The 14,346-nt window shown below is 45.5% G+C and overlaps 1 protein-coding gene across 2 annotated transcripts in view; it reads left to right on the top strand.

The window, feature by feature from the left end:
* Positions 1–305: 305 nt before the first annotated feature.
* LOC102830019 (2-oxoisovalerate dehydrogenase subunit alpha, mitochondrial-like) overlaps positions 306–14,346 on the top strand; it is a 50,845-nt gene continuing 36,804 nt past the window's right edge. The window contains exons 1-3 of one of the 2 annotated variants that reach the window (XM_006871393.1): positions 306–515; positions 3,136–3,285; positions 10,345–10,503. In XM_006871393.1, the coding sequence (XP_006871455.1) occupies positions 306–515; positions 3,136–3,285; positions 10,345–10,503 (519 nt within the window). Of the gene's footprint in view, positions 516–3,135; positions 3,286–8,367; positions 8,378–10,344; positions 10,504–14,346 lie in introns of those variants that run through there. The other variant, XM_006871392.1, reaches the window with a different exon arrangement.

The following is a 14,346-nucleotide window of genomic DNA, read 5'->3' as shown; positions in this document are numbered from 1 at the left end:
AACCCAAGATGGGTATGTATGGGTGAGATACATAGAGCAAGAAAGTATGCATGGCATGGTTTGGAATGAGTGTATAACAGGTACATGGCCTGAGGTGATTAGATCCTTCTCTCTCTGGGCCTCAATTTTCCCATCTGTAAAATAGGCCTGAGGGGCATTGAACTAACTAGTCTTTGCTTTGCGTGTCTCAAGAGACTAGTCTAGGGGTGGGTCAGTGGAAGGGTGAAGGTAAGACTTATAAAACTTAGCTTTCTCTTCTTCCTCCTCCCCAGGACACCCATCCCAGAGCCTTCCCCCCTGGGGCCATGGATAGCCCCAGTCTTCGGGAGCTTCAGCAGCCTCTGCTGGCAGGCGCCGGCTGTGAGCCCCCTGCCCAGAAGCCAGGCAAGCCTGAGTTGGGGCCCTCCTTGAGAGAGACCACCTTTGCAGAGTCTCTGAGGGGTTGGCAGCCCTCACCACCACCTCTTCCCTCTGTGAGCGCTGGCCTGGGGGAGCTGGGGCACCCTGAACTTGAGGTAGGAGCAGCAGACTTTAGAGGGAGCTCAGGGAGGGGGATATGGGTGACCATATCTGTGACCAACATCTGGCAGGCTGAGCAGCACAGAACCTGGTGTCTCACTTCCTCACTGTATGTGGGCTTCCTAACTGTGGCTCCTCTGATTCCTTTGCCTTTATTCTCCAGATTGGTCTCTCATCTTTGTTTTCTGGCCTCTGGCTCTCTGTATGTCTTCCCTGATCTCTGTCTCCCTTGTTCTCTCTCTGTCTGTCTCGTTTCCAAGCTGACACACCTCTGGCCTCTGTCAGCCATGGCCTCTTTTTATCAAAGTAAATGTCACTTAAGAGTTTTTTTTTTCCCCTCTAGAATATATATTTTCAAGCATGTCTTTCATTTCTTAAATATGTTTTTTCCAGTTATTGTTACACCATGACAACTCACCCCAAAGCTCAATAGTTTAAAATAACCACTTTAAAGTTGAAATAGTAAAGTTTAAAATCTTTACTATTATGTGCCTTAAGCTGGGCTCTCTAGGGAAGCCACAGTGAAGTTTTTATATATGTGTATATAAAGAGAGGTGTTTTTTTTTTCCGGAGCTCTGGTAGCGTAGTGGTTACGAATCGGGCTGCGAACCTTAAGGTCAGCAGTTTGAAACTACCAGCCGCTCCGCGGGAGAAAGATGAGGCTTTCTGCTCCCATAAAGATTTACACCCTTGGAAACCCTGTACAGGGTCGCTATGGGTCGGAACCGACTCGACGGCACTTAACAACAACAACAACAACATAAAGAGAGGTTAATATCAAGGAAATGGCTCATACAAGGAGGTGGCCAAGTCTCAAGTTCATGGGTCAGAAGCCAGGATGGAGGCTTCTGACTCACATGGCTGCAGGGCTGATGAACCCAGATTGGCAGTTCAGATGCCAGGCAGCCAGGTGGGTCCAGCAGGTAAGAAGGTCAGCGGATGACAACTCCCAAGTTATAGCGCCCAGGCTACTTGCTCAAGTCCAAAGAACCAGAGGTTGGAGGATGAGCCAGATGCAAGAACCAGATCCAGCAGAGAGCAAGCAAGTTTTGCCTGAGTGTAGACTAATTTGGAAGCAGAACACATCCTTGAGGAAGCTTCCCTTCAATTGACTGACTGGCTGCTCATAGCAGACCTCATCAAGGAGTTGATTACATTATAGTAAATTGCCTCATGGGGGACTAGTTACATCTCAATTGCCAAACCTCTGAGAACCTTGACCAGGTCAAGTTGACACAAAAGTTTAATTAACTATCACTTTATGCTTCCTAGTTTGTGTGGGTCAGGAATTTGGAGAGAATTTGGCGGGGCCGTTCTGCTTGGATCTTTTAGATAGTTGCAGACGGCAGGAGCTGGAAGAGTGTGGGGTTGAAGCAGCTGGAGGCTGCAGTATCTCTTTCTCTTCATGCAATATCAGGCCTTCTCACGCCTTTCTGTATGGGCTAGTCTGGACTTCCTGACAACATGGCGGCTTCAGGGCATTCAGGCTACTCACATGCCCCCAGCATGAGTGATTCAGCAAAGCCTGAAGCTGTCTCACCTTTTCTGATTTCGCCTTGGAAACAATGTAGTATCCCTTCTACCGTATTCTATTAGTTATAGTGAGTCCCACCCAAGTCTGCCTGGATTCAAGGGTAAGGGATCTAAGCGTCACTTTGCATGAGAGGAGTGTCAAAGTCACACTGTAAGAAGAGTTTGTAGGATGGGAGAGATTGGTGTGGTCATTTGTGGAAAATACAATCTGCTACACATGATAAGCATCATTTTTACATTGGTCTGTGTGTGCACACTGTGAGGGCCACTTGAGTTTCTGCTGGTTCTCATTCTTGGTACCTATGTCTCTAACTATCTTTGACTGTATACCAGTCATTGTGTTTGAAAACATTTTAGGGATAATTTGAACCCTAGAATGAAGGTCCCTTCCTCCAGAGAGGATTTGGTTGGATTCTGCCAGCTGCCTGGGACACTACCAGTTAGAGATCATTTTGAATCTAGTTCAAGGTTTGAGTGAAAGCTTAAAATGTCTGAGATTGACAAATGCCTGCAGGGCAAAAGAGTCCTTCTCTGCTCATTTAACTTCTCTGTTTAATGATTTTTCACTTCAGTTTTGGCTTTCCAGTAATTCCCTACAATTTTGTCAGCTCTTTGATGCTTGTACAATTAAAAAAAACATATATTTTATCTAAAATCTATAGTTGTTTTCAGTGGGCAGGTTGGGCCTCTTGACTTATGCCATGATTAGCAGATGGCAGAGCAGCTTTCCCTTGTCCCCATCTTTTTGCAGGTTCCTGTTCCTGATGTCATCTGTCTCCACCTTCAGGGGGTTTTAACTCTGTATTTATAAGCAATTGTGTTGTCTATGATTGGGCCTGTGAAACCCTTGAAATTGAACTAAAACCGTTGGTTTTAGATGGGACTTTACTTGGCAGACACAGTCTACAGCTTTCCTTCCAAGGGTTCCAGGTACAAAAAGTCAAGAGCTCATCTCTTGGAATGTTTTTTCTTTTTCCTCTCTCTCTGAGGAGCCTTGAATTTGGTCTTTGGGAGTATGGGGAGCAAATCAGTAGGGTAGGGAAGGTGATGGAGATGCCCATCTAGGACTTCTCCTGCCCATAGGATGTGTCATCCAGTGACAGTGACTCAGACTGGGATGGGGGCGGCCGTCTCTCCCCACTTCTACCCCATGACCACCTCGGCTTGGCTGTCTTCTCCATGCTCTGCTGTTTCTGGCCTGTGGGCATCGCTGCATTCTGCCTGGTCCAGAAGGTCAGTCTGTGTGTGTGTGTGTATGTATTGTGGTGCCTCTATATATATGGGAATGTGTACTGTATAGGGTCTCTGTGTGCATGTGTATATGTATTGAGTGATTCTCCAAATGTGTGTGTATTGTGTCATGCCTATTGTACAGTATCTCTGAATATGTGTGTATATTATGTGGTATCTCTGTATATGTGTGTATTATGTGATACTTCCAAATGCATGTTTGTATTCTGTGGGTCTGTTTCTCTGTGTGTGCATCATGTGGTCTCTGTGTGTATTGTATAGTGTCTGCCTGTGTGTATGGTGTTATGTCTCCAAATGTATATTAGTAGTCTGTGGGTCTTTGTATATGTGTGTATTATGTAGTGTCTTTGTGCTTGTATTGTGTGATGTGTCCAAATTAATGATGGTATTCTGTGGGTCTCTGTATGCATGTGTATTGTACTGTGCAGTGTCCTGCATGGGAGATCTCTGCATGCGGGTGTGTGTTATATAGTGTCTGTATGTGCATGTATATTGTTTGGCGTCTCTGTGTGCTTGGGGGCGGGTCTCTGTATGTGTGTATATTGTGTGAGACCCCTGTGTGTATGAATAATGTGTGGCATTCGCGTGTGTGGTGTATGTGTCTGTGTGTGCATGTGTGTTGTATGATGTCTCTGTGTGTACTGGGTGGTAGCTGTGTATGTGCATGCATGTGTGTGTCACCATGTATATCAGCAGGGTGTACATTCAGCAGACATTGCTAGAACATCTGCTGGGGACCTGGCTCTGTGCTGGGTTCTTCAGTACAAGAAACAAAACCACACTTGATATTCAGAAGGGATTTACTGTTGATTCAGCTCATCTTTGCTGAGTGCCTACTGTGTGTGTCAAAGGAGCCCTGGTAACCTAGTAGATTGTGAGCTGGGCTGCTAACCAAAAGGTCAGCAGTTCACATGGCATCACCTAGTTGTTCTGTAGGAGAAAGATGAGACTTTCTGCTCCAGTAACTATTTACAGCCTCAGAAACCTGGTCTAGGGTTGCTATGAGTTGGAACCGACTCAGTGGCACACAGCCACCACCACCACCACCACTGTGTGTCAGACCCTGCTCTAGATACAGGAAATACAGCAGTGAACTAAGCAAAGCCCAATGGAAGTGAGATTTTAGTTGAGACCAACAATAAACAAGTAAGTTTATATAGTAAGTAGCATGCTAAGGGGAGTCCAGATGGTGCTGTAGTATAAACACTGGACTGCTAACTGTTAGGTCAACAGTTCAAACTGCTCCTTGGAAATCATAGTATACAGAGTCACAATGAGCCAGAACCAAATCAACAGCATTTAACAACAACAAAGAGGAAAATCAAACAGAGTGATTGGAAATGTGGATGGCAGTAGGTGGCCTAGGAAGGTCTCAGGAGATGGTGACATTGGAAAGAAGGGATGAAGTAAGGCACCTGGGTACCTGAGAGAAGAACATTCCAGAAAGAGGGACTAGCCTGGGTGGAGGGTCTTGAGGCCAGTGTGTTTGCTGTGTCTCCAAGGAGCAGGAAGGAGGCCCAGGCTGGAGTAGAGGGAGGGAGGGAGAAGGTGGCAAGAAGTGATGGATAGGTCTGGTCCTGTGGAGCCTTCTGGGCCACAGTAAGGACTTTGGCTGCCTCTCTAAAACCAGAGCCATAGGAGAGCAACAGGCTGAGGGGGGACTTGAACTGGCTTAGGATGCCTCTGGCTACCTGTAGTGACAACTTTAGAGGGCAAGGGGAGAAGAGGGAAGATCAGTAAGGGAAAATGAGGACTAACATAAAGGTTCAAATTCCAAACCATTGCCACTGAGTTGATTGACTCATGGCGACTCTACATAGGGTTTCTGAGAATATAAATCTCTGTGGGAGCAGACAGCTTCATCTTTCTAGTGAGGAGCAGTTAGAGGATTTGAACTGTGGACCTTTCAGCTAGCAATCCAAAGCCTCACTTACAGGGCCATCAGGGCTCAGGTTCTTGTAAAATTGCTGGAAGAGCTGAAGGAGCTGGGCCTTTTGGAACAATTCTCCATAGAACACCCTGGACCCGCCCCCTGGGGAACTGATGCCTCAGAGGCAGCTCAAACCTGCTTTGAGGCTGGAGAGCGGACCTCCACAGCTGTGATTCAGGAGCATGACAGCAGGAAGCTGGTACTACCACCTGTCTTGCTCTCCAGGAGGCAGAAGAAAGCACTCCTGGACTACCTTCATAGCCAGCAGTAACTGCTAGGTGACTCATTCTTCCAAGTCTCACCCAACCTCTCATTCACACTCAAACCCTAGCTGCAAAGGACTCTGGGAAATGTAGTTTTTAAGCTCTCCGACGTCTAGTGTGGCGCTATAGTATAAGCACTCCACTTCAAGATCAGTTTGAACTGCAAGGTCGGTGGTTCAAACTCACCAGTTGCTCCTTGGAAACCCTATACAGGGTCACTATGAGTCGGAACCGACTGATGGCACTAACAACAACAACTTCTCCATGTAGCCAGAGGAAATTGGATTTAGAGAGCCAGTCCAAGGATGGAATACACAGGAGAGTAGAAATCTGCACAGTCCTGGCCCTTATGGAATTTAAAGACCTCGTGGGTTTCACAGATGTTATCTGTAAACACAGTAAAATTGCTGGTTGGTCAGACATGCAAAGCAGACGTAGGTTGTGCTAAAAAAAAAAACCCAGCTGTGTTTCCCGTGGATTCTAACTCATGACAACCCCACGTGCGTCAGAGTTAAACTGTGCTCGAGAGGGTGTTCAGTGGCCGATCTTGCGGAAGTAGATTGGGAGGGCTTTCTTCTGAGGTACCTCTGGTGGACCTAAACTGTCAACCTTTAAGTTAGCAGCTGAGTGTGTTAATCTCTTGCATCAGCCAGGAGGCTCTGTGTGGTGCAAGGAGGCATTGCCTAGTGTGGTTTTATCCAGTTGTGAAGGTGAGGGAATATTCCACAAGAAAACGATGCTAAAGCTGAAATCTGAAGGCTCAGGAGTTAGCGAGGCAAGGGTGAGACACATCACTCGGTGGGCAACTTTTGCTCAGATGTCACTTCATCACTGACCCATCCCATCGCTCTCTGACCCTCTTATTCAATACACTGTGTTGATCACTACTTGGAATTATCTATGTATTTAGCTCCTTCTTTCCGGCAGGTATCCTCTGCCTCCCTCCGCTGTTTATCACTGAGTCCCTGCTCCATAACATATTGTAAGTACTCACGTATTTGAAATGCATGCCTGCAATCAAGCCAAAATGAATGAATGAATGAATGCAGGACAATGCAAACTAGCACTAATAGAAATATAATCTGAACCACCTACGTCATCTAAAGCTTTTTTATTGTGACTTGAGTGAAGGTTCACTGAGCAGATGATCAGTTTTACATTCCACAAATCATACACTTCCTTTCACCTCAATGATTGCTGTCCCCTCAATGTTGTACCACTTACCCTGCTTCCTCCCTGTCTTTCTTGTTTCCCTTCTTTCTTCTTTTCCAACCCTCCTGAACTTTTTGTCCTTAGGTAAATGCTTCCATTTAGTAAGCACATTTTTAAAGTAGTAAGAAGTAGTTGCAGTTCATTTGAATAGTACAGTGAAAATTGTGAGAGCCAGAACTCAACAGGACTGTCTTGTTTTTTCAGATCTTACAAATTTTTCACCTTTGACAGGGGTGCTTTTCTGTCACTGTTTTTTAAGAATCCTGTCTCATAAACACCTGGTGAGTTTTCCTTTTCTGAGAGATCTTCACCTTGCATAGGCGCTGACTTTCACAGATTTTACTATTTTACCTAACCCGATGTATCTCCTTCGTAAAGTGGAGGGTCAGCCAAAAAGAGGCAGACCCTCAGTGAGATAGATTGACACACTGGCCACAACAATGGCCTCAACCATAGCAATTATGAGGATGATGCAGAACTGGGCAGTGTTTCTTCTGATGTACGTAGGGTCGCTATGAGTTGGAACTGACTCAAGAGCATTTACCAACAAATACATATCCAAAACATAATCATTTCAACATACAATCAATATAAAAATTATTGGTGGTATTTTACACTCTCTTTTTTATATCACGTCTTTGAAACCCAGTGTGCATTTTTCACACTTACACATGTTGATTCGGAGTAGCCACATACAACTCTGTGGCGGCTACCATATTGGGCAGCGCAGATAGAAAACCTACTCGTCATCACTGTAAGGTCTCTTGGATGGAACTGGTCTAGACCGTGTGAGGGATCCTGGTCTTTCCCTCCCAAGAGCATTGGAGAGCTATGGAAGGGTTTAGGGCAGGGTGGGAGGGATAGGTGACCTATTCAGATATGCATTTTTACAAGATCATAGTGGAATGAGGCCGTGGTAGAATTCTTGCCTTCCATGAGGGAGACTCAGGTTCAATTCCCAGCCAGTGCACCTTCTGAGCATCTCCACTCAGTGGAGAATTGTGTGTGTTGCTATGATGCTGAACAGGTTCTAGCGGAGCTTCTAGACTTAAAATGGACTCAGAAGAAAGGCCTGGCCATCTACTTGCAACAATCAGCCAGTGAAAACCCTATGGATTACAAAGGTCTGCTCTACAGCCAATCATGGGGATGGCGTAGGATCGGGGGCCAACTGAACAGCAGCTACTAACAGGAAGTAGGTGCCAAGAAGAATAGTGGTGAGGCTCCTTGGACTGAGGCACAACAGAACAAAACACTGCCCGATCCTGGGCCAACCTCACAATTGAGCCCATTTGAAGCTGCCACTTTGCCAATCCATCTCGCTGTGGGTCTTCCTCTTTTTCTCTGACCCTCCACCTTACCAAACATGATATCCTTCTCCAGCGACTGGTCCCTCCTGACAATATGTCCGAAGTATGGGAGACAAATTTTGGCCATCCTGGCCTCCAAGGAGCACTCTGACTGCCTTCTTCCAACACAGATCTGTTGGTTCTTTTGGCAGCCCATGGCACTTTCAATATTCTCCTCCAACACCATAACAGTGAATAAGGAAGACCGTAGAAGAACTGATGCCTTTGAGTTATACCCACATTGGAGTTTCACATTTTCTCAATTTACCCTATTAACAATCACTCACAACTAAACCATATAATCCATCAGCATCCTCCCCCATCTTTTCTTACCCAGATCCATCAGGAAAAAGCCATTCGGTGTGAGTTTACAAAGACTGTGGCTAGAAGAGACATTCAGTAATTCACTCTACCACATTCCCAGTAACCTGGGGTAATAGTGTTTGTGCATTGTGAAGGGGATGGAGGCTCAGCTGAAAGGAGGCTGGTCATAAATTGATCATTGTTGAAACTGGGTGCTGGGGACCTAGGAGCTCATGATAAGCCCATTACCAAAGTGAGTTCTGAATCAGAGTGACCCCTATAGGACAGACTAGGACTGTTCCATAAGGTTTCTGAGACTGAATCTCTACAGAAGCAGATAGCCTTATCGTTCTCCTGTGGAGCAGCTGGTGGGTTTGAACCGCTGACCCTGCAGCTGACAGCCCAAAGCTTAACCCACCACACCACTTATTTATTTTGGGGATGTTTGGATTTTTCTATAATAAAATTACCAAATTATGTGCACACTTGGTAAGAACACAAAATATTTGCACATAAGTGGTAGGAAACTGGGTGTAAAAGAAGAATGCATTTAAAAAAAAAAAAAGGAGCCCTATGCCTTGGAAGAAAAATATGTGGAGAAGAGATTTGCATAGAACATCCAGGGCTAAAATGAGACCGGTCTCCTGGAGTGGACAGGGGGCAGCTCAGCTTAGTGGTTAAGAATCTGGATTCAAATCTTGGATCTCCCACATTTGAGATTTTGGGGGAAGCCACTTAACCTCTCTGTGCCTCATTTTCCTTACCTGTGAAATGGAAATAATTCCTTGTAGGATTCCTGGTGTGGTGCTGTGGGCTAATACCCTGGACTGCACGGTAGTTTGAACCACAATGTCTGCAGTTCAAGCTCCCTAGCCACTTCCCAGAAACCCTATATGGGGGGCTGTGAGTCGGAACTGATTCAACAGCACTTAACAACAACAGGGCCATTGTGAAGACCAAATGAGCTTGAAATATATATAGAGTCTTTGTGTGGCACTGTGGGTGAATGCGCTGACTGCAAAGTTGATTTGAAAATTAGTGTCGGCAGTTCAAGCTCACCAGTCGCTCTTAGGAAACCGTAGACAGGGGCCCAATGAGTTGGAACCAACTTGAGGGCACTTAACAACAGCGTATATAAATACATATATTTGTTGAGTGCCTTCAAGTCAATTCCGACTCGTTTTGTTGTTAGGTGCCATCAAGTCGGCACTGACTCATAGCGACCCTGTGCACAACAGAACGAGAAACTGTCCCGTCCTGGGCCAACCTCACAATTGTTGTTTGAGTCCATTGCTGCTTACCACTATGCCAATCTATCTCGCTGGGGGGCTCCTCTTTTTCTCCAATCCTCCGCGTTAGCAAACATGCTATCCTTCTCCAGTGACCGGTCCCTCCTAACAATATGTCTGACTCATAGTGACCCTATATAGGGTTTTCGAGGAGTGGATGGTGAGTTTGAACCACCAACCTTACAGTTTAAACCGACCTTGCTATTAAGTGCTTATCCTACAGACCCTCAGAAACCCTATGCAGAGGGTTGCCATGTGTTGTTGTTTGTGTTGTTAAGTGCTGTTGAGTCGGTTCAGATTCATAGCGGCCCTGTTATAGAGTTTCTAAGGAGTGGCTGGTGAGTTTGAACTGCCAACCTTGCAGTTCAAACGGACGTTACAGCCCAGATGTGGCACTGTAGGATCAGCACTGGATTGCAAATTCCAATATATATTGTTAAGTGCTGTCGAGTTGCTTCCGACTCATAGTGACCCTGTATAGGCTTTCCAAGGAGCATATATAATTTATTTAATCAGTTGCCCAGTATCCCAGTGTCTGAGCCTCACCCATAGTAGGGACGCCATATATATTTGTGGAATATGTACGGTTAGGTTGGGAGGACAGGACTGGGGTGGGAGGGTTAACTGTGGGTGCTGTGGGAAGCAGGGTGGGGATGACGGGATGCCTGGGTCACTGTTGCTCACTTACTCTACAGACCAACAAGGCTTGGGCCAAGGGGGACTTCCAGGGGGCTGGGGCCGCCTCCCGCCGTGCCTTCCTGCTTGGGGTCCTCGCCGTTGGACTGGGAGTATGCATGTATGCCGCCGCCCTGGTGACCTTGGCTGCCTACCTGGCTTCCAGAGACCCACCCTAGCTGCCCCTGCAGCCCCCACTGTGAACCCAGAGACCGACACCCAGCGCACCTGTGGGCAGAGACAGAGAAACCCAGGTGGATGGGGTTGCGAAAGCAGCCAGAAATGGAAGCAAATTGGAACCGCCCCTCTTCTTTCTGGCCTTCACTCACCAGAAACGTGAGATTAAACACCAGACACTGTATCAGCTAAACCGCGTCTGTCTGTATGTGGGGATGGTGGAGGGAGAGGGGTGAGGGAACGGGCGCCTAAGATCCAGAAGGTACCAGCCAGCATGAGAGGCTGTGGTGGGTGGGCATCCCCAGGGTTTTTCCCAGTGCCTCCAAAATCCAGAAAGGTGGAGTCAGCAGTACCAATGCCCCCTTGAAGCATGTTGTCTTCACAACTGGCCTGGTGTAGAACCACAATTAAGAGCAGAGAACTGGAAAGAAAGAAATTTCAAGCCCTTTGGCCTCTACGTGCTAGCTATCTCGCTTTGGCCCAATTCTTTATGCTTCACTTTTCTCATCTGCAAAGTGGAACTAATTTTCTTCATACTTCAGGGCCGTAATGAGAATGATATGACACCACACGGGAAACGACTGCCTCCCTCTGAGCTCTTTGGCTAACATATGGCAGATATGTTAGACAGTTAGCTCACACTGCCTTTGTAACAAAAGGGAAGTTGAGAACGCTGAGGCAGAGCTGGTTCGGGCATGGCTTAACTCAAGGGCTCAAATGAGGTTTTCATAGTATCCCTCCGCCTTTTCCTTTGTTGGCTTTTTCTGTCAGACTCATTCTTCTTGAGTATGGCCCCAGTTGCAAGCAAATTCAGTACCTCAGGGAGATTGGTGTTCCCAGACTGATTTTTATTGGCCAGGCCTGGGGTGAGGGAGAGCCCCCTCTTCTGAATCGATGGGAGTAGGGTGGGTCCTGAAGAAAGCATCAATGTGCTAGAATCAGAAAAGGGGAAGGGGATATGCTAGGAAGGCCACAAAGATGTCTGCTACAAGCACTTAGTGCGTGAGAGGAATGTAGGAAGTGTTCAGTGAATGAAGACTTTGGGGTTCTGCGGTAGAATTTAAAACTTCCATGAGAGAGCAAGGTTCAATTCCTGGCCGGTGCATCTGATGCTTAGCAACATTTTTTTTTTTTTCCAAGTAAGGGCTTAGGTAATGCTATGATATTGAACAGATTTTAGCAGACCTTTCAGACCAAGACAGACTCAGAAGGCCTGGTGAGCTACTTCTGAAAATCAGACAGTAAAAAATTCTATAGATCATTAACAGTCTAATCTCCAACTGGCAATGGGGAAGGTGCAGGACTGTGGTGGGTAGCATTTTGTTGAATTGTGCATGGGGTGCGAGTTGGGTGTTGATTCAATGGCACTAATAGTGTAGTGGCTAGGAATCAGGCTGCAAACCGCAAGGTCAGCAGTTCGAAACTACCAGCTGTTCCGCGGGAGAAAGATGAGGCTTTCTGCTCCCATAAAGATTTACAGCCTCGGAAACCCTGTAGAGGGTCGCTATGAGTCGGAACCGACTCCACGACACATAACCAATAACATTATTTGTAATCAAGTGATAGGTGTTTACTTTTCTTACTCAGTTTAATGACATTTCAGTGGATCTTGGTAGAAGAAAACATTCTTCCCCACTTGCCCGTCCCCTGATTGTCTCATCAGCATAATTTTATTAAGCTCGAGATTTATGAGTTTTCTTCTTAGTTGCTGGGAAGTATGACTATCTACCTAGTGGGGTGGTTGTGGGAATTTTGTGATAGGTGATGCACATGAAGTATGCAGCAGAGGACTTGATGGAGTCTCATTTTGGTCATGGTGTGTTAGTTATGGTTATGTGTCAACTTGGCTAGGCAGTGATTCTCAGTGGCTTGGCAATTATGTAATGATGTAGTTTGGCAGTTATACAATGATGTAGTTGTCCTCTGTTTTTTGATATAATGTAATAACTTCCATGATGTGATCTGACCCTTGGGGGTGTGAGCTGCATTTAGTATTTATGAATGTTTTGGTATAGCTCACTGACTTTTGCTCACTCCAGATCCTACATCAGTTTGTCATTGTGTGACCTCTGGGTCTTGGGACTTGAGCCAGCGGCATGTTGTCTAATTTATGGATCTTGGTTATTTGTTGGCTTCTACAGATACATTAGGAGCTCTGGTAGCGTAGTGGTTACGAATTGTGCTGCGAACCGCAAGGTCAGCAGTTTGAAACTACCAGCTGCTCCACGGGAGAATGAGGCTTTCTGCTCCCATAAAGATCTACAGCCTTGGAAACCCTGTTCAGGGTCGCTATGAGTCGGAACCGACTCTACGGCACTTAACAACAACAACAATAGATACATTAATCAGGAGAAGCCCCCAGTCTGATACCTGACTTTCCAGCTTCTACAATTTCAGGAGCCATTTCCTCTAGATAAATCTCTCTCTGCCTCATGCTTCACTATATTTGTTTTTCTAGAGAATCCAGCTTAAGATATTTGGTACTGAGGGTGGTTCTAGAGAAACAAAACCATAAGGATGACTTTTTTAAATTGGTTCTGAAGTCTGGCTAATCTTAAAGGCACTAATGACTCTTTCCCCAGTAGTAAAGATAGCATAACTAGTCTATGACAACATGAGGTGGCAATATTGAAGGAGTCCTGGTGTGGCGCTGTAGGATAAGCGCAGCAGGATCGCCAGGTCAGTTTGAACCACAACGTTGACAGTTCTTGTTCCTTGGGAACCCTATACGGGGTCACTATCGGTCAGACCTGATTCGACAGCACTGAACAATAACAATGGGCAAAATATTGAATGATGCTGGAAACATCAAAAGAAGACAGAAGGAATACAGAGTCACTGTACCAAAAAGAATTGGTCAAATACTTGATCATTTCGAGAAGTAGTAAATGATCACGAACCATTGGTATTGCAGGAAAAAGTCCAAGCATCGCTGAATACAAATTCAAAAAAAGCTCCAAGAATTGAGAGAATACAAAAAGAAATATTTCAATAAACTGATGCAATACTGGAGGCACTTATTTGTATATGCTAAGAGATATGGAAGACACCTACCTGACCAACCAATTGGAAAAGACTCATATTTGTAACCATTTCAAAGAAAGGTAACCCAACAGAATGCACTGAACAGCATCATTAACATCACATGCAAGTAAATTTTGTTTAAAATAATTTAAAAATGGTTGTAGCAGTACATAGACAGGGAGCGGGCAGAAATTCAAGCTGGATTCAGAAAAGAACGTGTAACAGAGGATATCATTCTGAGGTCAGATGGACTTTGGCTGAAAGCAGAGAATACCACTTGTGCTTAATTGACTATGAAAAGTCATTTGCTGTGTGGATCATTCATTACAAACTATGGATGGTATTGTGATAATGGATAGTCCACAACATTTAATTGTGCTCATGAGGAACCTTTACGTAGACCGAAGAGGCAGTCATTAGAACAGAAAAAGGGGATGCTGAATTGTTTAAAACCAGGAAAAGTGTGTGCCGGGGGTGTATCCTTTCACCATACTTAATCTGTATGGTAAGAAAATAATCCTAGAACTGGATTGCTGTTGTTAAGTGCTGTCGAGTCAATTCTGACTCATAGTGACCCTGTATAGGGTTTCCAAGGAGCGGCTGGTAAGCTTGAACCACTGCCCTTGCAGTTCAAACCTTGTAGTCCAGTGCATTAACCCACAGCGCCACACTAGGACTCCAGAAACAGATTATAAGAAGAATGTGGCACTGGGACTGGAGGAGGAATCATTAACCACCTATGGCATGCAGATGACCCAACCTTGTTTCCTGAAAATGAAGGACTTGAAGTACTTACTAATGAAGATCAAAGACTACCGTCT

Source organism: Chrysochloris asiatica, unplaced genomic scaffold (genome assembly GCF_000296735.1).
Source record: "Chrysochloris asiatica unplaced genomic scaffold, ChrAsi1.0 scaffold00168, whole genome shotgun sequence".
In the NCBI taxonomy this organism is placed as follows: Eukaryota; Metazoa; Chordata; class Mammalia; order Afrosoricida; family Chrysochloridae; genus Chrysochloris; species Chrysochloris asiatica.
Note: the sequence above shows the minus strand (reverse complement) of the source record. Positions and strands in the feature narration are given on the sequence as shown.